At 49.7% G+C, this 18,909-nt stretch overlaps 1 protein-coding gene across 3 annotated transcripts in view; it reads left to right on the forward strand.

Annotated features, from left to right (window-relative positions):
• PKNOX2 (PBX/knotted 1 homeobox 2) overlaps window positions 1–18,909 on the forward strand; it is a 269,332-nt gene that overhangs the window by 230,414 nt on the left and 20,009 nt on the right. For 2 of the 3 annotated variants that reach the window (XM_008021384.3, XM_008021385.3), the window contains 4 exons: window positions 3,643–3,831; window positions 15,943–16,072; window positions 16,527–16,624; window positions 17,482–17,601. In XM_008021384.3, the coding sequence (XP_008019575.1) occupies window positions 3,643–3,831; window positions 15,943–16,072; window positions 16,527–16,624; window positions 17,482–17,601 (537 nt within the window). The remainder of the gene's footprint in view (window positions 1–3,642; window positions 3,832–15,942; window positions 16,073–16,526; window positions 16,625–17,481; window positions 17,602–18,909) is intronic. The other variant, XM_073022095.1, reaches the window with a different exon arrangement.

The raw sequence follows: 18,909 nt of genomic DNA on the forward strand, positions 1-18,909 counted from the left end.
TTAGACTGAGAGACATAGACCAAGATGTTCATGGCCAAAGTCAAGTAGAACATTAGGCAAGAATAAATCTTTATTAAGTACCTAACTCCACTTTGGGGTCCAAATGATCCATTCTAAAGTCACCATTCTCCTCTTTGCTTAGGATGGCTCAGTCTCCCTCAGTCTCAGCCCCACGGAGGTGGCACTTCTTCAGAGGAGACCCTGTGACCGAGCCCTGCATGACGACACACAATCACTGCTTTCTGTCTTTGAGTGACACTTGGTCTAATTTAGTACTCCAAAAACCTTTAATTAGTTGAGCACAATCCCTGCTCATCAGCCAAGCCACAGGCCCAGCCCAGGGAATGTGGGCTCCCCACTTGAAATGCCAATAAGGCACAGAGAAGGGTGTAACGCTGGCTTCAAGCCACACTGCTCTACACACACCTCACAGTCACAGTTCTCTGGGAGAGATTTCCTTCCTTGTTTTCATCCCTTTTTATATTGTCCAAACTCTCCTCTAGGCGTCCAGAAGCTAGCCAAAAGCTAGGAGGGTGGGATTAAATAGAGATCCCATATATTGCTTGCGTCAACATAAATGGATCTGGAAAAGCGATAAGCATCACCTTCCTCCGCATTTTTTTCTTTTAATTTTGATATAAATGTAGATTCACATGCAGTTATAAGAATTCACACAGAGAGCTCCTGATTCACATCTTGTATAACCATAGCACAATTTCACAGCCAGGAACAATCCACCAACTGTATTCAGATTTCACCAGTTTTACATGCCCTCGTGTGTGTGTGTGCGTGTGTGTACATGTAATTAGTTCCACATAAACATTGTTATAGCAAGGTACAGAACAGTTCCTCCCTCCCTCCTCCACTCCACCGCTGTCAACCACTAATCTGTCTTCCATCTCTATAATTTTGTCATTTCAAAAATGTTATGTAAATGGCATCATATAGTATATAATCCTCTGAGACTGGCTTTTGTCTCTCAGCAAAATTTCCTTGCAATCTATCCACGTTGTTGGGCATATCAATAGTTCGTTCTTTTTTATTGCTGAGTTATATTCCATCATATGGATGAATTAGTTTCTTTATCCATTCACCCATTGAAGTACATTTGGGTTGTTTCCAATTTTTGACTATTAGAAGTAAAGCTGCTTTGAACAATTTGTATACAGGTTTTTGTAAGAACATATGTTTTTATTTCTCTGGGATAAATGCCCAAGAGTACAATTGCTGGGTCACCTGGTATGCACATATTTAGTTTTGTAAGAAATTGTCATACTGTTTTCCAGAGTGGCTGTACCATTTTACACTCTCACCAGCAATGTCTGAGTGTTCTACTCTCCAGTTCCTCACCAGCATTTGGTGTTGTCATATATTTTTTTTTTAATTTTAACCATGCCAAAAGGTGTGTAGTGATATCTCATTGTGGTTTTAATTTGCATTTCCCTAGTGACTAATGACATTGAATATCTTTTCATGTGCTTGTTTGCCATCTGTATATCCTCTTCGGTGAAATGTATAATCATGTCTTATGACCATGTTCTAATTGGGTTGCTTGTTATTTTACTGTTTTGTTTTGAGAGTTCTTTATATATCCCAGATACAAGTCCTTTGTCACATATTTGGTTTGCAAATATTCTCCTCCAGTATGTAGTCTTTTCATCTTCTTCACAGGGTCTTTTGAGGAGTAAACATTTTTAATTTTAACAGGGTTCAGTTCCTCACTGGATCATCTTTTTTTTTTTTTTTGAGACGGATTTGCGCTCTTTCGCCCAGGCTGGAGTGCAGTGGCTTGATCTCGGCTCACTGTAACCTCCACCTCCTGGGTTCAAGCGATTCTCCTGCCTCAGCCTCCCAAGTAGCTGGGACTTCAGGCATGCAAAACCACTGCTGGCTAATTTTTATATTTTTAGTAGATATGGGTTTTCACCATGTTGGCCAGGCTGGTGTCGAACTCCTGACCGCAAGTGATCTGCCTGCCTCGGCATCCCAAAGTGCTGGGATTACAGGCATGAGCCACTGTGCCCGGCCTGGATCATGCTTTTGGTGTCAACTCTAAGATCTCTTTGCCTCGGCCTAGATCCTGAAGATTTTTTCTGGTTTTTTAAAAGATGTTTATAGTTTTATGTCTTACATTTATGTCTGTGATCCATTTTGAATTAATCTTATCTAAGGTATGAGGTTTAAATCAAGAATCAGTTTTTTTGCTTATGGATGTCTAATTGTTCCAGCACCGTTTGAACAACCCCCTGTTGAAAAGCAATTTGGCAATATTTATCATAATCCATAAGAATGTGCATAGCTTTTTTTCCTGTCACTTCTGGGAATTCATCCTAAAAAATAATTCAGGAACATTAAAAAAAAAAAAAGCTATAAGCTTAGAAAATATTCACTATAACATTTTTTATGAAATTGAAAAATTGGAAGTAATCTAAATACCTAACAATAGGGGACTGGTTAAGTATGCCACACACATGAAATAATATGCAACATTTAAAAATATATTTACTCAATAACTTTCACCCATTCAGCAAATGTTTACTCTGTATCCATATGTGTTGGTGCTGAAGATAACATGGTGAGCAAATTAGACATCATCCCTGCCTTCTCAAAGCTCATAGTCTAGAAGAAAGGATAGAGAAGACAATTCTGGCACTTAGAAAAATAGATTTGCTAAACTAGGGGAAAAAAACAACAAAATTGCATGCACAAGGTTATTGAAACTTTGTTAAAATATATGTGTGTGGGGAAAAAAATCATCATTCTTTAGGGTGATTGGATCAAAGACAGGTTTTTTTCACCCTGCCTTCCATACCTTCCATAGTATTTTCTTTTTATGATAATAACAGCAGTAAAGAGCAAAGCTTCAATTGCAAAATAGCTTCTTGCCATGAAAAGGTTAGGAATGTCCATTTGAAGAGGCGGCAGGCTCCCGTACAGCAATCCAAAGGGCATGGAAAAGGCCACAACAGACAGTGAGGTAGCTGGTGCCCAGCTAAGTCATGTTGGATTATTCAGTCCATCAGCAAGTATCCACAGAGCATCTGCAAGGTGACGGGTATCCCATGAGGCACTCAGAATGTGTGTTTAAGAATAGACAGTCCCTGAGCTCTAGGGGCACTTATAAGAAATTCTGATCTTCGTCTTTCTCATGCTTGCCTGGTCCTTCACACCTCACAATGTGCTACCAAGTATACGCCCTCATACAATACTCACAACAAACCTGTAAAGTTGTCAGGAAGAATATAATTATCCCCATTTGTTAGACACTAAGGCATAGAAAGCTTAATTAACTTGCCCAAGGTCACACAGATAGTAAATGACAGGCCCGGGACTTGGACCTGGCCTTCCATCACTAAGGCCAGTGCTGTTCTCAGAATCCCATAACTGCCTCAAGAAAGCTGTGATAACAGAGGGCTCAGAGCAAAGAAACAGTCAGCAGAGAGTCATCACTAGAACTGAAGTCACGGGGATGAGAAGGCACTGCCTACCGCTTCTGGGCCTTCTGGCCAAGATCAAGTGTAGGAAGCATGAGCTAGGGCAGGGGATGGGCTCCCCTCCCCTGGGGTAGTGGGGGCCGGGGGTCCAGGCAGTGAGGGGAATGGGATGCAAATACCTGGGCTCACCTCTCCTCCCTCTCCACAGATGGTGAAGGCAATCCAGGTCCTGAGAATCCACCTGCTGGAGCTGGAAAAAGTCAATGAACTCTGCAAGGACTTTTGTAACCGTTACATCACCTGCCTCAAAACCAAGATGCACAGTGATAACCTGCTCAGGAATGACCTAGGGGGGCCCTACTCCCCCAACCAGCCCTCCATCAACCTTCACTCACAGGTAACACACAGATCTGGGTCCCATCTCTTAAGCCAGGCTCCTAAGCCCAGCTCTGGAGCCAGGCGTGGAGGAAGGTCCCCTGGTGACCTTCACTGGGTTAGACTCACTGGATTCCTTTGCCATGAGGGCCCTCCTCTGGTGCATTCCTCTTCACATCCATCAGGACACCCAATCCCTTTTTTACACACACTCTGCCCTGCCAGGGCATTAGTATTCCCTTGAAAATGACTAGATCGGAGAGGGATCCAAAGTCATTCCTGGCTTCCTGGCCCAAGGTATCCCCCAGAATGAGCACCAGTGCTAAGGAGATGGAAACTCTCCTGGAGGATGAGCTGGGACTGGGCTTAGACATCCCAGCCCCACAAGCTTCTTAAGAGGCTGTGGCTTGCTGAGCCATCTGCGTTTCTGGCAACGGGCATTTGGGGAAAGCAGTCATTCCCTGAATCCTGCCCACCTAATGGGTGAAGCCAGCGTCCCATGGGCCTGCTGCTCCCTCATCATTCTCCAGGCATTCACGCTACTCTGGCATCTCTGTCCCCCTAAGGTTCAGGGCCATGGTCAATGTCACCTCAAACCACCCTGTTCCCAGGTTCCCCTGCCACCTCCTTCCTGAGACCTGGGAAATGCAGAAATGCTGACTACACACTTTGGGCAAGAAGGGGCTTTCCCCTCCAGGGCAGGATATTTTCCCCAAACCTACAAACCAAGAAAGCTGCCTGGCAATACCTTCCCACCCAACTCATGGGCATCTGCGTACGCCACAGGCTTGAGACTTTGTTTCCCTTCCACTGAGCGCCCGAGTCCTGGAAGACACCTGGAGAGTCCCCAAGGAGTCCTCCATAGCCTCTTCTCATTAAACAGTCAGGCACGGGGATGCAGGTAAACTTTCTAGAAGTGAGTGCCGAGAGGTGCTGGAAGTAGTCCCAAAGAAAGACTGTGACATTTTTGTCCCTAAACCCCTAAGGAACCACCCACATACTCTGTCTCCCCAGATTGGTAGAGTCAGGGGAGGGGACAGGCTGCTTCTAGAAGGCCAGCCTCGCTTTGCACATCTTGAAAACAAGCACAAAAGATACACTCGGTATCACATCCAACCCACCCCAGTGGGCTCTTTGTGAGACTCGGTAGTGAGTACTGCCCAGGACGTAGGGCAAGAAGTTTACTTCCTCTTCCTCTTGCTTGAAATCACCAAGTCACTTTATTACAGATCTAAACACCCGCCCAGGCTTCTGCCTGCTAATATTCTCTTGAAATAGACTCATTCCTTCAGAGTCTTATTGTACTTTCCCTTATGATCAAAATTAGCAAGAAACTTGCATAAAAGAGGACAATAATTGCTCAACGAGCATCTCGTTTGTAATTTATTAGTTTCTATTATTGTGGGTTACCATGGTGACGCTGCGCAGTCCCGGTGATGGGAGAGATGCAAGATAGGAGCTGAGGAGGCTGTGAGGCCTCGCCAAATGGAGATGCACATTTTTATCAGTAATTTTCATGAAAATAATAAGTGAGGAGTTAATGAGATGGAAAGCCATCCTGTGGCTATTGTGAATTTTTTTTAAGTGTTGATCTAATTAGAATGCATCGGTCAGGAAAAGTAATGAGGATTTAGTGCCTCACAGAGATGTGAGGATCATATCAGAAAATTAGCACAAGTCTTTGGAAATAATCAGGTCCTTGGAGAGGCACTGGATTTCCCCTCCTGGGCCCTCCAACTCCACCTCGGGCTCTGGAGCTGGGGGTGCACCAGGGTAGTGGGGGAAGGAAGGAGGGGCAGAGGGCTTAGCAGCCACCTCAGCCCCCACAGGGTTGGAGGTCTGAGACTGACAAGTCAGTCTGCAGAAACAGGGTCACTGGAGAAGTGGGGTTTGCAGAAAAGGATAACGTGGGCTCTGGATGGCGAAGGTCTCAGAGATGCCGTCACCTGCAAAAATCAGTCCCCCTGGGGAATCCCAGCACTCAGTCTTCTGAGCTTTGAGGAAAGGGGAAAGAATTTTGATTCCTATCACTGGACGCATCAGATCTCTGCCTGGAAGTGAAGCTGGCCCCGGGGTAGCCACTGCAGAAGGGCCCTTGATCAGCTGGGAAAGAGGAATCAGACAATTGGGCGGTGGGGGGTAGGGGATGCGAGGCACTGAGAAAGAGAAAAGACGCTTAGTGAGGTATTCCTACTTGGTATTACTCAAACTCGTCCCTGCGTTTTCTGTGACTGCCACTGCCTGCTTTGTTCTGGCTTCAGGGGTAAATACAGTGATTACACATAGGCTATGGCAGGAGCTTCCTCACCTGCTTTCCTGGCCATCCCTCAGCCCACCTGCACACCCACGCATCTCTTAAGCCTCTACTGCTCAGAAACCCTGCTTGCCATGTCCCTGGGGGTGGGAGGGAGGGCCTTCACTTCTGTTCACCTGACATTCAAGGCCCTCCTAGGTCTGGCTTCAGCCTTCCTGGCTGGGCCAATCTGACTGCTTGAGGTACTGTGACCATCATTCCATGCCTGTCTGTTTGGGTGACACCTCCCCCCCAACCCCATCATCTCTGCACAACCAAACCCAGCTTCTTCCCCATGGGTAGGAACAAGGCTGCTCATCCAGGAGGCCTCCCTGATGCGCCATCCAGAATGGACGCTTCCTGCACTCCACTAATTACGGCAGCTTGCTGAGCCATCGATACAGCAAGAGTCACTGTGACTTTATATTATAGATGCCTGTGTTCATCTCATTTTCCTATCCTAGATAACACTTTTTGAGCAGAGACAGTATTTTACATGTTTGAAATCACCAAATCACCTTATTATAGACCAAAAACAGCCATTCCCAGCCTCTGCCTACGGATAGTCTCTTGAAATAGACTCATCCCTTCAGAGTCCTAGTGTACTCTCCCTGTGACCCCAGCAGTGGCTACCACAAGGTCTTGTGCAAGATAGATGGCCGGGAAGTATTTACTGAAATAAATAATGAAATGAGAGAGAGAAAGTTGGGGGGCCAGGGGCAAGGGGAAGCCAAAGGAGGAAAGGAGAAATAGGAAGAAAAATAAAGGGAAAGAAAGCCAGATATGCAGGGCCAACATTCAGGAGGGAGGTAGAGACAAGCTGAAGAATTGGAGGAAAAGAGCAACAGTTTCACAGGGAGACACACAAACCCAGGAAAAGGGAGACGATACTGAGAATGACGGGGCAGAAGGACGGACGGAGAGGGGAACAGCAGCAAGAGTGAGAGCAAGTGAAAGGACAATGGATGTGGCTCAGTATGCAGCCAGGGTACCAGGAGGCGGGAAAGTCAGTAGGATGTGCTATGTGCTGCTCCTATTGTATTACTCAAACTTGGCCCTGCATTTTCTCTGACTGCCACTGCCTGCTTTGCTCAGGCTTAGGGGGTAAATGTGGTAATTGCACATAGACTATGGCAGGAGCTTCCTAACCTGCTCTCCTGCCTTCTCTGGCCATCCCTCGGCCCGCCTGCACACTCACACATCTCTTAAGCCTTCCCAGGACAGGCCCCTGTCATTGTCACACTAAGGTAGGGGCGGGGACTTGCATGGGCTCTCCCAGGAAGGAGAGGCCCAGGGCTGCTAAGAATCAGGGACCAGAGACTTTCAGTATAGGAGGCAGGTCTTGGGTTCAAGACATAGGAGCCTTTACGGGAGAGGAGAAAGAAAAGGAGCTTGTGTGTGTGTGTGTGTGTGTGTGTGTGCACACGTGGGCACATGCATTCGTCATGGTTCACCCTTAATCCCCCTGGCCTGAAATAGCCTCACTGAGCACCAGCCTGGCCTGGGGAGGGGTATCTCCCCTCTGGAACATGATCCTCTGGATCAACATTCCAGCCGCCTGCCAGCTTTGTTGCAAACTGCTGGCTCATGGTTTTCCCTGTGTGCTAATCATCCAGCCTTGTGTTGCAAAGCAGGAGACATTTTTGTTTTCAACTTGGTACCCCCACTCCCAGATGCTATGCTGTGTCCTTCATCTAGATGGATGGGTTGAGTGTTTTCCTGCTTGGCCTTCTATTTCTCTGTGTGAGTCTTCTCTGCTGGGGAGGTGGGAAGTAAGGGAGAGTGTCCTACCAAGCAGGGGACTAAAGCAGACTTTCAAAGACCGGGGCCACAGCTAGATTTTCCCCTCCCTAGGAACCCATCCTGTGCTGCAGGCGCCCAGTGACACCCAGGCTTCCTACTCCTCAGAGCCCAGGCTTCTTGTCGGGGCAGCATCCTGTGTAAGGAGACTGGTTCTAGACCTGACTCTGGGTTCTCCTGTCCTTCCTAGAGGGCGCAAACAGAACTATTCCACCAGAGAGACCTTAACTCCCGCCTCACTGAAGTATTAGTTTGATCTGAAATTCATCCTTTTTTCTCTGTGGAGATTTAAGCCTCAGCTCTATTCCAGGCAAATTGGATTGAATCATGGTTCTCATTCAATCGCCAAGCATTTGGGGGGCACTCACTGTATGCACTGTGCTAGGTCCTGTAAGAACAGACACAAGCCCTTGTCCAAGAGGAGCTCCCAGTCTCAGGGGGAGACAGCCATGAGTCACAATGAGGATCTAGATAAATCACGTCAGCCTTGAAATGCTCAGGGTCAAGAGTATAGAGGAAAGGAGCAGCCAAAGAGATGGGGAGAGGAGCTGCAAGCAGGGATTCTGGATTGGGCGATCCACACGTGTGGCTTGAGGTTGCCCCAGTCTCTACTCAGCACCCTTCATCCTTCCTCAGAGAGGGACCAAGTCCCAGACTCAGCCCTCACACCTTCATGGCCACTTTGTTCCTGCTCCACAATAGGATAAACAAACCTCAGTACAGAGTGGAGAGGCCAACAGGAGGATTTCACCCATTATTTTTGGAGAAGTTACAGATTCATTGGCCTTGGGAGGGCTTCCTGGGGGAGGTGGCATTTCAGGCAGGCTTGGCGAGAGTTGGTAGACTATTTGGCAGCCTTTATAAAGGTGAGTGTTTCCAGTGTAGCAAGAAGTCTGGAAGAAGGCGAGAAACAAAGAGAGCCAATCAGAATCCCTGGAGAAGAGGTGGGGTGGAGGGCGCTCATTCATTCACGCATCCTGCATCCATTTGGGCACCTCTGGAGCCCGCTGAGTTCTGGGGATATAAGAATGGATGCAACACAGTCCCAGGTCTCCAAGTGTAATGATGGAGTACCTTGAAGTCAAACGTGTGGGAGTTCTGTGCTGGGGCTGATAGCGGTGGCCGACTGCTAAAGACTTTAAAGGTAGTGGAGAATGTAGGCGACAGGGTCAGGGCTGGAGACAAGTCCACTGAGTAGCCACATCTTGTATTGGTCCAAGAAGAGCTGGCAGAAGGAGGGGAGCCAGTGAACATTTATTAAGCTCCCCTCTGTCTCAAACATGCTGTGTTCTAGGTGCTTTCCACAGATTATCTAATTTACTCTCCACGACAGGCTGCAAGGTACACATGATTTTCTCCATTTTACATCCAAGGAAAGAGAATCTGAGAGAAGTGAAGAGCCTGGCTCAAAGTCACACCCCTAGCAAGTGGTGGAGTCCGGGATGGGCCACTCCAGAGCCGATGTTCTTCTTGCTACATGGGGATATGTTTTTGTGACACATGGGGAGAAGAATCAGGGGTCCTGGGACCTAGGTGGGGAGGGATGACCCTACCTAGCTATTGGTCAGGGGGTTAGGGACTACAGAGGAAGAAGCCAATTGCTAGGAAGCAAGAATTTGGATTTGCTAGTAGACTGGAAGTAGGAAAATGAGAAGGACAAAGTTGAGGCCATTCTGAGATGCTAGGCCCAGCAGCCGGATGTGACTCTGCAGCTCTGTGCCTCCCCCACAGAATAGGAAGGGGGCTAATCAATACATCCCTACCTGGGAAGGGTGACACTTGCCTATTGACCTCTAAGGAATTTTGGATTTTCCAGATTGGCAGGGGGCCTAGGGGATAGGGGGCCATCACCTCAGCCAGGACCCTAGAGGTTCTGCCCAGTGGCTAAGCATCCTGAGGACAGGACCCCGGAGAAGACTGGATGGAGCTGGGGTAGGGGGTGATCTGCTCTGGAAAGATCACTACTTAGATGGATGGGGGCATCTCTAGACTGAAGCGGAATAAAACGAGCCACACTGCCGGTCACAGGCATAAAAGCTGTCTCTTCTGTGGGTTCCTCACCCCCAGCCCTGCAGCCGTGGAGCCCGGAGACCAGAGGGCGGCTCTTGCCGCCAGGCTAGTGAAACCTGAGCACTTCTCCCGCCTGAGAAGGAATGTTCCTTAAGAGCAGCAGCTGCTGCTTGTCCCCACAGGCCAGAACTGCCTTTCCCTTGAGACCAAGGCCCCCAACAGGAGTGGAACAAGAACAGGATTAGGCGGCTTGTTTACATGTGCTCGGCTTTCCTGAGTTTGGGAATCTGGCTTTTCTTGGTCTAAAACAGGGCCCTGGCTCTGCCGGAATGGGGATGCTGCCGGGAAGGGGTGTCTGGGGACAGGGACAACCTCTCCACCCTCCTAAGGCACATTTGCGCAGGCACACACACACACATCACACACACACACACACACACACACACACACACCCCACAGGAATACACCCACAGCCTTAGGCCAAAGTCAGACCACACATGTATCTAGCATCTACCATGCAGTTAATTAACATTGTGCTAAGCAGTTCCGGGGAATTCAGAGAAAGACCCCTCTTTCCCTCAAAAAGCCTGCAGCCAAGCTAGGGAAAGGCGACGCCTGCGTAACAGAGAACCATTCTGTGGTGTCCAGTATGTAAGGCAGATGGGAGGCTTTGAAGAGTCCAGAGGACGGCTTGTGGCTGTGCCCTGGGGAGGTCAGGACAAGCTTTCTAGCAGAAGGGAGACATTCAGAACCGACCTCCACCCACCCCCAGCCCCGGCAGGGGAGCCGCCAGCGCGGGCCTTCTGGGAGGCTTTGGTGAGTGTGGTCTGAGCCGGTGGATCAGCGGAGACCCCTAGTGGCCAGGGGGAGGATGGCAGGTGGCTGGGTCTGGCTCCTCGTGGCACACCACTCCCGCCACCGCCTCACCCTTACCCACCCTCCCACACAATCCTTAGGAAATGGCATTGGCTCTTTTACAGTTCTCAGCTGGAAGGATCTTTGCCAGGCCACCCAGTTCATTCCCTTGTTTCACAGGTATCCAAGTAAGATAAAAATTCCATCTATTTCAAAACAGCTCAAACAGAAACTTTTCTGTCATTTATTTCCTTCACTCCTTCATGTGTTTGTCCCATTCTGGTTTCTTCCAGAAATTCCTTCCTTGAGTGGAAATGAAGTCTTCCTTGAGTCTCCCAGGGCAGCTCAAGCCATTTCCCTATTGACAATGAAGCACAGTGGCCCACAGAAACAGACAGCTCTTCCTGGGCTGACGTCGGACCACTGTCCATTCATGTGGGCCCCTGCACCCCCCACTTCCAAAAGTCATTCCACAGCCTCTCATCATTTCTTAGTAAGGCCTTCCTTTGGAACAAGTCATCTTTCTGCTGTTCCAAATGCAATTTGGAGTAAAACTGCCCCGGTAACCACTGAGGTCTGTAAAGAATGAGTGGCAGCCGCAGTTCCAGGGTGTTGCAGCTGCCCAGAGGATGGTGCTCGGGAGGCACCGGTTCTCTGCCATTTCAAACTCTGCCATTCCAAACCCAAAGCCCTGCCTTGCTCTGCCCCTCCTGAGAGGCTCCTTGCTTCTGAGTTTCAATCAACAGCGCACAAGGAACAAGAGTAGGGCCGCTTCTGGGGATGCCCGTGGAGCCCAGCGTGTTGGTTTTCATCTGATTCCCAGGCTTCAGGCAGTTCCCAGAGGCTTGGGGACACCACGGCTGTGTTCCTAGCAGAACAAAACAAACAGAGTTCTTGGGCTGGATAACCAGCTTTCATCCCCAGGTTCCTGGACAATTCCAGCAGGGATGGGAGGTTCTGGGTGCTGAAAAACATAACTAGAACTGTACCAAATGCTCCTCTCACCTCCATCTGGGTGCTAAGGAGCCTAGAGGGGAGCAACTCTGTTTGCTTCTAGACACAGTGGCATCTACCTGGGTTTGGAGTCTGATGAGCCCCGAGGGGAAGCTGTCAAAAAGCTAACAATACTGTGTACTTAGCCAACATGTGCTCCCTACGGGGTTTCCACGGCTGCTCTGGAAGTTCCTTCCTCAGAAAAGAGAGTCAGAGCCCCTTGTCTCCATTCTACGGTGCCAGAGACTAAGCCTCAACTGGAAATCGCAGCCAAGTGGAGTTGTGGGGCTAGTCAGAGATGACGCTTAGGATCCTGGAACTCGGCCATTGCCCGGGAACATCTCAGACAGGGAAGCATGTAGCAAGGTTTACACAACTCTGCCTGCGTGCACAACCCCAGCTGAACTCCTTCCATTGCTAAGTAAAGAACTCAAGTGGCTTGAGGGCTTCTAGGACAGGTTTTTAAATCCCAACTGTGCCACTCCCTAGTTGAGTGACCTTAGCCAAGGGAAGTGGGAAATAAATTATTGGATGGCTAAATGTGCTAGGCACTGTGCTTGCACTGGAGCCTGTCTGACCTCGAAGCACATATCCTCTCTGTGTGAGCACTCGTCCTGCACTCAGAGTCAGAGGCCTTAGGCTAGAGGCACAGTTATTTGACTCTGGGAAGTCACTTCCATTCTCTCTGGGCCTCAGTCTCTCTTCAGGCAAATAGGACAGTCTGTCCTGCTGACCCTATGGGGTGATGGTGACATTAAAATGGAATAGCGTGGGGAAAGAATGCTCTCTAATACTCAGTGTGTATGGTAAGTGGTCGTTTTCAGACCCATCTGATCTTTGGGACCATCACAAGGAGGTTTTTAAAAATATAGATTACTAGATGGGTGAGGGTCTGATCCAGTGGCCCTGAGAATCTGTGTCCAAAAAAAAAAAAAAACACGCTCAAGGCTGGTTTGTGGAGCAGCTCATGTTTACAGATGTAAGGGATGAATATCATTTCCCCAGACCTCCGGGATGCCAAAATTTTGCTTCCTCTTCCCTGCCCCACCTAAGACGTTGCCAGTCCTAGCCCTGCCCTTGGACTCTGTCTCTGAAGGTTTTTATATTATTCCTTCACTGATAGACTCTGGCTGCCTCTCAGCACCTACCAGCCAAAGACCCAGAGAAAGGAGAGAAGGGTAGGAAAGAGAAGGCTCTGATCCAATGCATAAATTGCCTTTAGTTACCCAAACTGGGTAAATTGGCATGGAGGGAATCCAAGCCACAAGGTGGAGAAGCAGCCAGGGTCTGAGTAAGCAGACGAAGCATCCAGGTGGTGGCTCACCCTCTGCCTTTGGCTAGGGAACAATGTGTGTTGGTTGAATCCCAAGGGACACATCTTGTATTTATTTTACTGACTTTGCTTGTATTTTTCTAACCTTGTTGGGTACTTTTTTGGGGATGAAGAAAGTCTGGGATAACTTTTTATGTTTGAAATTCTCAAATATCCCCACCAAAAGAGGCACATGCTAGCATGGATGATTCCAAACAAGGGATTATTGAGAAGTCACTTCCACTGGTTTTAAGGTGAATGGCGTGGAGGTACCCACTCCCCCATTAAATTCACCTTCAAGCCTGGTGTGGTGGCTCACGCCTGTCATCCCAATGACTCAGGAGGCTCAGCTGGGAGGATTACATGACCCCAGAAGTTTGAGACAAGCCTGGGCAACATAGCAAGACTCTCTACCCTGTCTCAAAAAAAAAAAAAAAGTAAATTTACCTTCCGGGTTTGCTTCAGCTTCAAATATATTATCAGCACTGGTTTACATACCATGCGAATGGTAGGCTGGTATGTTGGAACAAGGAGAACTCAAACTCAGAGCAGTCTCATGGCTGAAAACTCAGGCCTTGAGGGTCCAGGTGTCACATGCACTGTATACATAAGGAGATGAGGCCCACGGAAGGGTGGTGACGTGATTGCCTTTCCTCCAGTGCCTGCGCTGCTTCTGGACTTCTGGGGTTTTTTTGTTTTTATCTGTTCACCTTGCCTGCAGTGATGATTGGTTGACCTGCAGGATTCAAGGAGCATTTGCAGTCCAGAACCTGTGTAGGGGGCATTTGTGGGAGAAGGAGAGCTGTGTTCTAGTCCTCTGGCTGCTAACCAGCTGTGTGGCCTTGGGAAGTCCCGGACATCTCTAAACCTTATTTGTACTTCAGGGAGGGGAAATGTGTGGCTTTGAGGGGCTCTTCCAGTTTCTAGGCTTCTGCATGGCAGACTCCATTTTAGACTGCAACTGCAGGAACGGAAGGCCAAGAGCTCTGCTCAAAGTATAAACCTCACGGGCTAGGAGGCTCCCACGGGGCCCCAGGAAGGGGAAGCCAAGGCAAGAGCTGCTCCCTCTGTTCCCCAAGGTCACAGCAGCAGAGGTGAGCTCAAAATAGAAGCAAGGCCTCCATCGCCCCACCCACCCAGAGAAGCCAGACCAGGAGGCCCGTGCGGCAGGTGGGCGGGAGGAGGGCGTGCTTGGCTCCTCTCCTCCTGGTGCTGCTTATTTATAGGCAATACTCCTCCAGCTCTTGGGCCAGAGACAACCCGGGAGAGTAAAAAAGGCAGCTCTGGAGGAGACGCCAAGGGGGATTTAATCAGCTGAATCGAGTGAGACGTATAAATCAGTGCCGACTTCCACTTCCTGACAGGCTCTGCCAGTTTCTGTGTCGTCAGGGTCTGGGAGGAGATTCGCCATGGCTGTCCCCCAGGGCTGTAACACTTTGCCTTTGTCTCTTGCTACAGGTAGGCAGTCGCTGGCTCGAGGTTTCCTCCAAACACAGATTTCTGGGCTCAAAACCCTAGACTTGCTCTGGAGGCTGGAGACCTAAGCTTCTTCAAGTCCTAAAACAAAAACTGGGAAGCTAGGGGCCTCCTTTTTTCCCCTATTTTGTCTATTTCCTTGACCATTTACCTGTCTCTAAATCCTTGCAGTTCACGCCTTATGATTCCAGCATTTGAGCATGTGAATGTCACCTAAATGGCCATTGAACCTGTTAACTGGTTCACGCCCGTCTTCAGATGAGGAGCCATGGCTAGGAGGAGCTAAGAGACCCAGGCCAGCCTCCTGAGGCTCCCACACTTCTCTCGCTGCCTTTTTTGTCTTCTCCAAACCTAGAGCCCCTAACCTCTCCCACATCCTATTCCTTCCTCACAAATTCTCTCCAAGCACCCAGCCTCCCAGCGCAGGCTCCCTAGAAGGCAGGGAGGGCTCCACAGCAAGTCCAAGGACTTCTTTACTCAGCTGTTAACTGGGAATGGTGAGGGGAGCAGAGGGCCAGGAAAACATGTCTTAGCTGCCTGGGCTAATGCAAAGAAACGTGGCAAGGGTTCCGTGCTGGTTGGCAGTGTGGGGAGAGGGGAATCTGTTTCCAGTGGAATCCTGTGGGGATCCTGAGGAAGAGAACAGAATCGATGCCATGTGCCATAGGTGGCTGAGGTTCATATGAGACACCCTTAGAAGACAGCTTATGGGAAGGCTAGGGCAGCTTTCACTTGCTTTCTTAACATGGATTTTAGTCTCCTGAGCTAGGTGCTAAGGATACAAAGGTGAGAACTGGAGGCTGCTCTGTGTGTGCAGCCTAGTGTGATGGGCCTGTGATGGAGGGTGTGTGGAGAGGAGCCGGGGGATGGGAAAGCATCAGGAGACAAGCGTGGCTGAAGGAGGAGCAGGTGCCGACCAGGTGAAGCCAGTTTCTCAGTCCCGGCTGCACAGTGGAATCACCTGGGGAGCTTTTAATAACCCAGAGCCCATTGAATGTGATGGATCTGATCAAGAAAAAAAAATCCAGAGCTCAGGACACACTCCTAACCAATTAAATGAGACTCTGAGATTGGAACCCAAGCATCGTTACTGGAGATTTCAAAGTATAGCCAAGGAGGAGACCATGGGTTATCAGATAATTTGTGCCTTAGGTTTTCAGGGCAATGGAATGGTTAAAAGGGTGACTCTTTTGGGTTTCTTTTTTTTTTAATTGAACCCTCTTATTCACTCTTTCTAGGAAACCATGAGAATTGCCTTCTGGACCTGGGTCTGGGAGGAGCTAGAAGGAAGGAGGGGGGCAGGCAGGAAGGGGAAAGGACAGAAGAGGACTCTGGGGCTGTAGGGTCTAAGCTGTCAGTGACATTGTCACAAACCACGCCTCCCTCACTGCCAGGACCTCCTGCAGAATTCCCCCAATTCCATGTCTGGAGTCTCCAATAACCCCCAGGGAATTGTGGTCCCAGCCTCAGCGCTCCAGCAGGGCAACATCGCCATGACAACCGTCAACTCACAAGTCGTGTCAGGTCGGTGCAAAGACCGGGAAGGGGAATTGTGGGAATTCCCTGGGAGGAGAAAGGGTGGCCCTGAGGCGGTTCGGGGGGGGGGGGTGTCCTCCACCGAGGGAGGGGCTCCCAGCTCAGTTTCTTGACTAAAGTTTTCTGTAAGTTTGTAGACAGTTAGCACCAAGACCCAATTGTGATGGTTTAGAACAAATCTGGGTCAAAATCTCATGAGCCCCTGGGAGGACCAAGTAAGGCTGTTGTCCCTTCCCTGAAGCACCTCCCACCAGGGGCTCTTCCCTAGGCTGTAGACACCATCCCCCAGCCACCCATAAAGCAGAAGAGCCATAGCTCGCTACCCAAGGGCTCCAAAGTAGAGGGTCTTTACACGTGAGTGCCAAGTGAACTGGGAACCCTGCTTGCCCTTGCTCCTACCCACTCCCATGGCAGGGGACCCCAAAACTGGTTGTCTCCTCAGGTGGAGCCTTATACCAACCGGTTACCATGGTAACCTCCCAGGGTCAGGTGGTCACCCAAGCAATCCCCCAGGGAGCCATCCAGATCCAGAACACACAGGTGAGTGTGTGTAGGTGTGTGCACATGTGCATGGTGTGGGCTAGGGCACCTGTGATCGCTTCTTATCTGCCAGGCACTTTACACGAGTGACTCATTGAATCCTCATCATCCTCTAAGAGGTATCATTACTCCTACTTTACAGATAAGAAGCTGGGTCTTGGAAAGGTTTTATCAACTCCTGGGATTTTGCTGCCTCCCTCCTGGGGTTACATCAAAGGATCCTGCACTTCCTATTCCTGTCTGCAGACTGAGCTGCTGTGTCCCTCAGTGGTAGAGAGTGCACACACAAAGGAAGAGTAGAAAGATCGGAAGTCAGAGTCTGGGATCTGACATTAACTCTGGGATCTCGGATAAGTCACCTAACCTCTCTGAGCCTCAGACTTCTTATTGATAAAAGGGGGATTAATAGCAACTGCACACAGCCTAGCCAACCTACAGGGCTGCTGTGAGAATGAACCACGGTGATGGATAGGAAAGTGCTTTGCAAACTGGAAAGTACCACAGAAATGCTGATAACTACTTGACGGCTTATGGCAAATTCATATCTCCTACTGTTCTCTCTGCATGGCCCTGTTTCCTCTGTCTTTCTCTCTCTCTCTCTCTCTCACTCTCTCTCTCACTCTCCCCCTGCCCCATCTCTTCCTCCTTATCCTTCTTCCCTTCTCCCATCACCCGAGCCTCACCTCCACTCTCTGAGGGGCTGGCATGGGGTGAGAGGGAAAGGTGACCTCCCCAGGGCCCTAGGAGTGAGCCGGGAAAGGGGCTGGCAGCCGAGCCTGCCGTCGCTATGGCAACAGGTCCCTAGCCGCTGGCCTCACAGGCTGCTGATGCTGATTTTCTCTCCACGTGCCCTGAAGGTTAACCTTGACCTCACCTCCCTCCTGGACAATGAGGATAAGAAGTCCAAGAACAAACGAGGAGTCTTGCCCAAGCATGCCACCAATATAATGCGTTCTTGGCTCTTCCAGCATCTCATGGTGAGTGTGTGTGTCCTGGGGGTGTGGAGTCACGGCATGGGGTATGAATAACCCACCACATGGGTACCAGTCTCTGCTGTCAGCTCCAAACCCACAGACAGAGGGCGTGGCCTCGGGGCGCGCTCTCTGATAGGGATGACATCTGGAGGCCAGGCCGGTGGGGGGGCTCAGGTGGGACCTAAAGCTGGGAGACTTTCTCTAGTACCTGCTACTGTTGCTGTCTGGAAAAAATGTGGCAACACATGGGGTAATGGGGACAAGCGCATGCCGAAGAGTCAAGTACTGGGCAGGTGTGTCACACTGTTCCGTGAACAGAGAGAGGGTCATTGTGGGGAGTGGGTGGTTTCTGGTCCAGAGCCCTCCCCCTGCCACAGCCGCGCTCACCGTGCCCATCTCCCATGGGAGAACGTGTTGACTCTGCCAGGACTCCTGAGTCCTCCCCACTGGGTGAGCCAAGCGCTGTGTGGTGGAGATGGGGGCCAAGGCTGGAATCCTGGCTCCTCACGTCACAGCTCAGTTCCAGGACACAGCACTATTTATTTCATAAGCCTCAGCAGCTCCTTTTATAAAATGGCCCACTACCTTGGGTTACAGTGGAGTGTTGATAAAGTGCATACTGTGTGGTGGTTGCTGTGTGTCTGTGTGCAGCGTTAGTTGCAAAAGACAAGCCTTTGGTGGAATGTCAGGAGAGACTTCATAATTGCGATCCCCTAACACCACTTTCAAGGGCTGTGGCCGTAAATAAAGGCCAATGACTGTGCCGAGTGTGTGTATGCTGGTGTGTGTGTGTTCTGGGGTGGGGAGGTAGGTGCTGTGACCACAGGCTGGCTTCCATTAATCTGTGAGCTCCTGCCCTGGCATGTCAGGACAGACAGTCAGACACAGATACAAGACAAATTCCAAGGGACTGAGGATCCATTGGCTGGAGAACTGTGGGAAAAACCAGGAGGAAGAGGAAATCCTTCTCCAGGGAGGAGAAAAATCAAATGGGCCATGGAAACTAGTTAGTCCATCAGCAGCCCTTTGTCTGAAATGGGAGAGCCTTCAGAAGCCATGGAGACCAGGCCTCAGTGGTTCTCAGACTTTAGTGGCAGCAGAAGACTGACTGGGTCTTGGGGGCTCTGATTTGGAAGTGCTGGACCTTCCTGTGCACCCAGGAGGCTGGAAGGATCACCTCCTAGCAAGAGATGAGAGCCAGAGCTCGGCATCTCCCCAGAAGTATCCCCTCGCCTCTGGGGGTGTGGGGCTGCCCCAGTGGTTTGCTGAGTGAGTACATTTTGAAAGCACTCACTAGTCTGAAGACCTACA

This window comes from Chlorocebus sabaeus, chromosome 1, assembly GCF_047675955.1.
Source record: "Chlorocebus sabaeus isolate Y175 chromosome 1, mChlSab1.0.hap1, whole genome shotgun sequence".
NCBI lineage: Eukaryota > Metazoa > Chordata > Mammalia > Primates > Cercopithecidae > Chlorocebus > Chlorocebus sabaeus.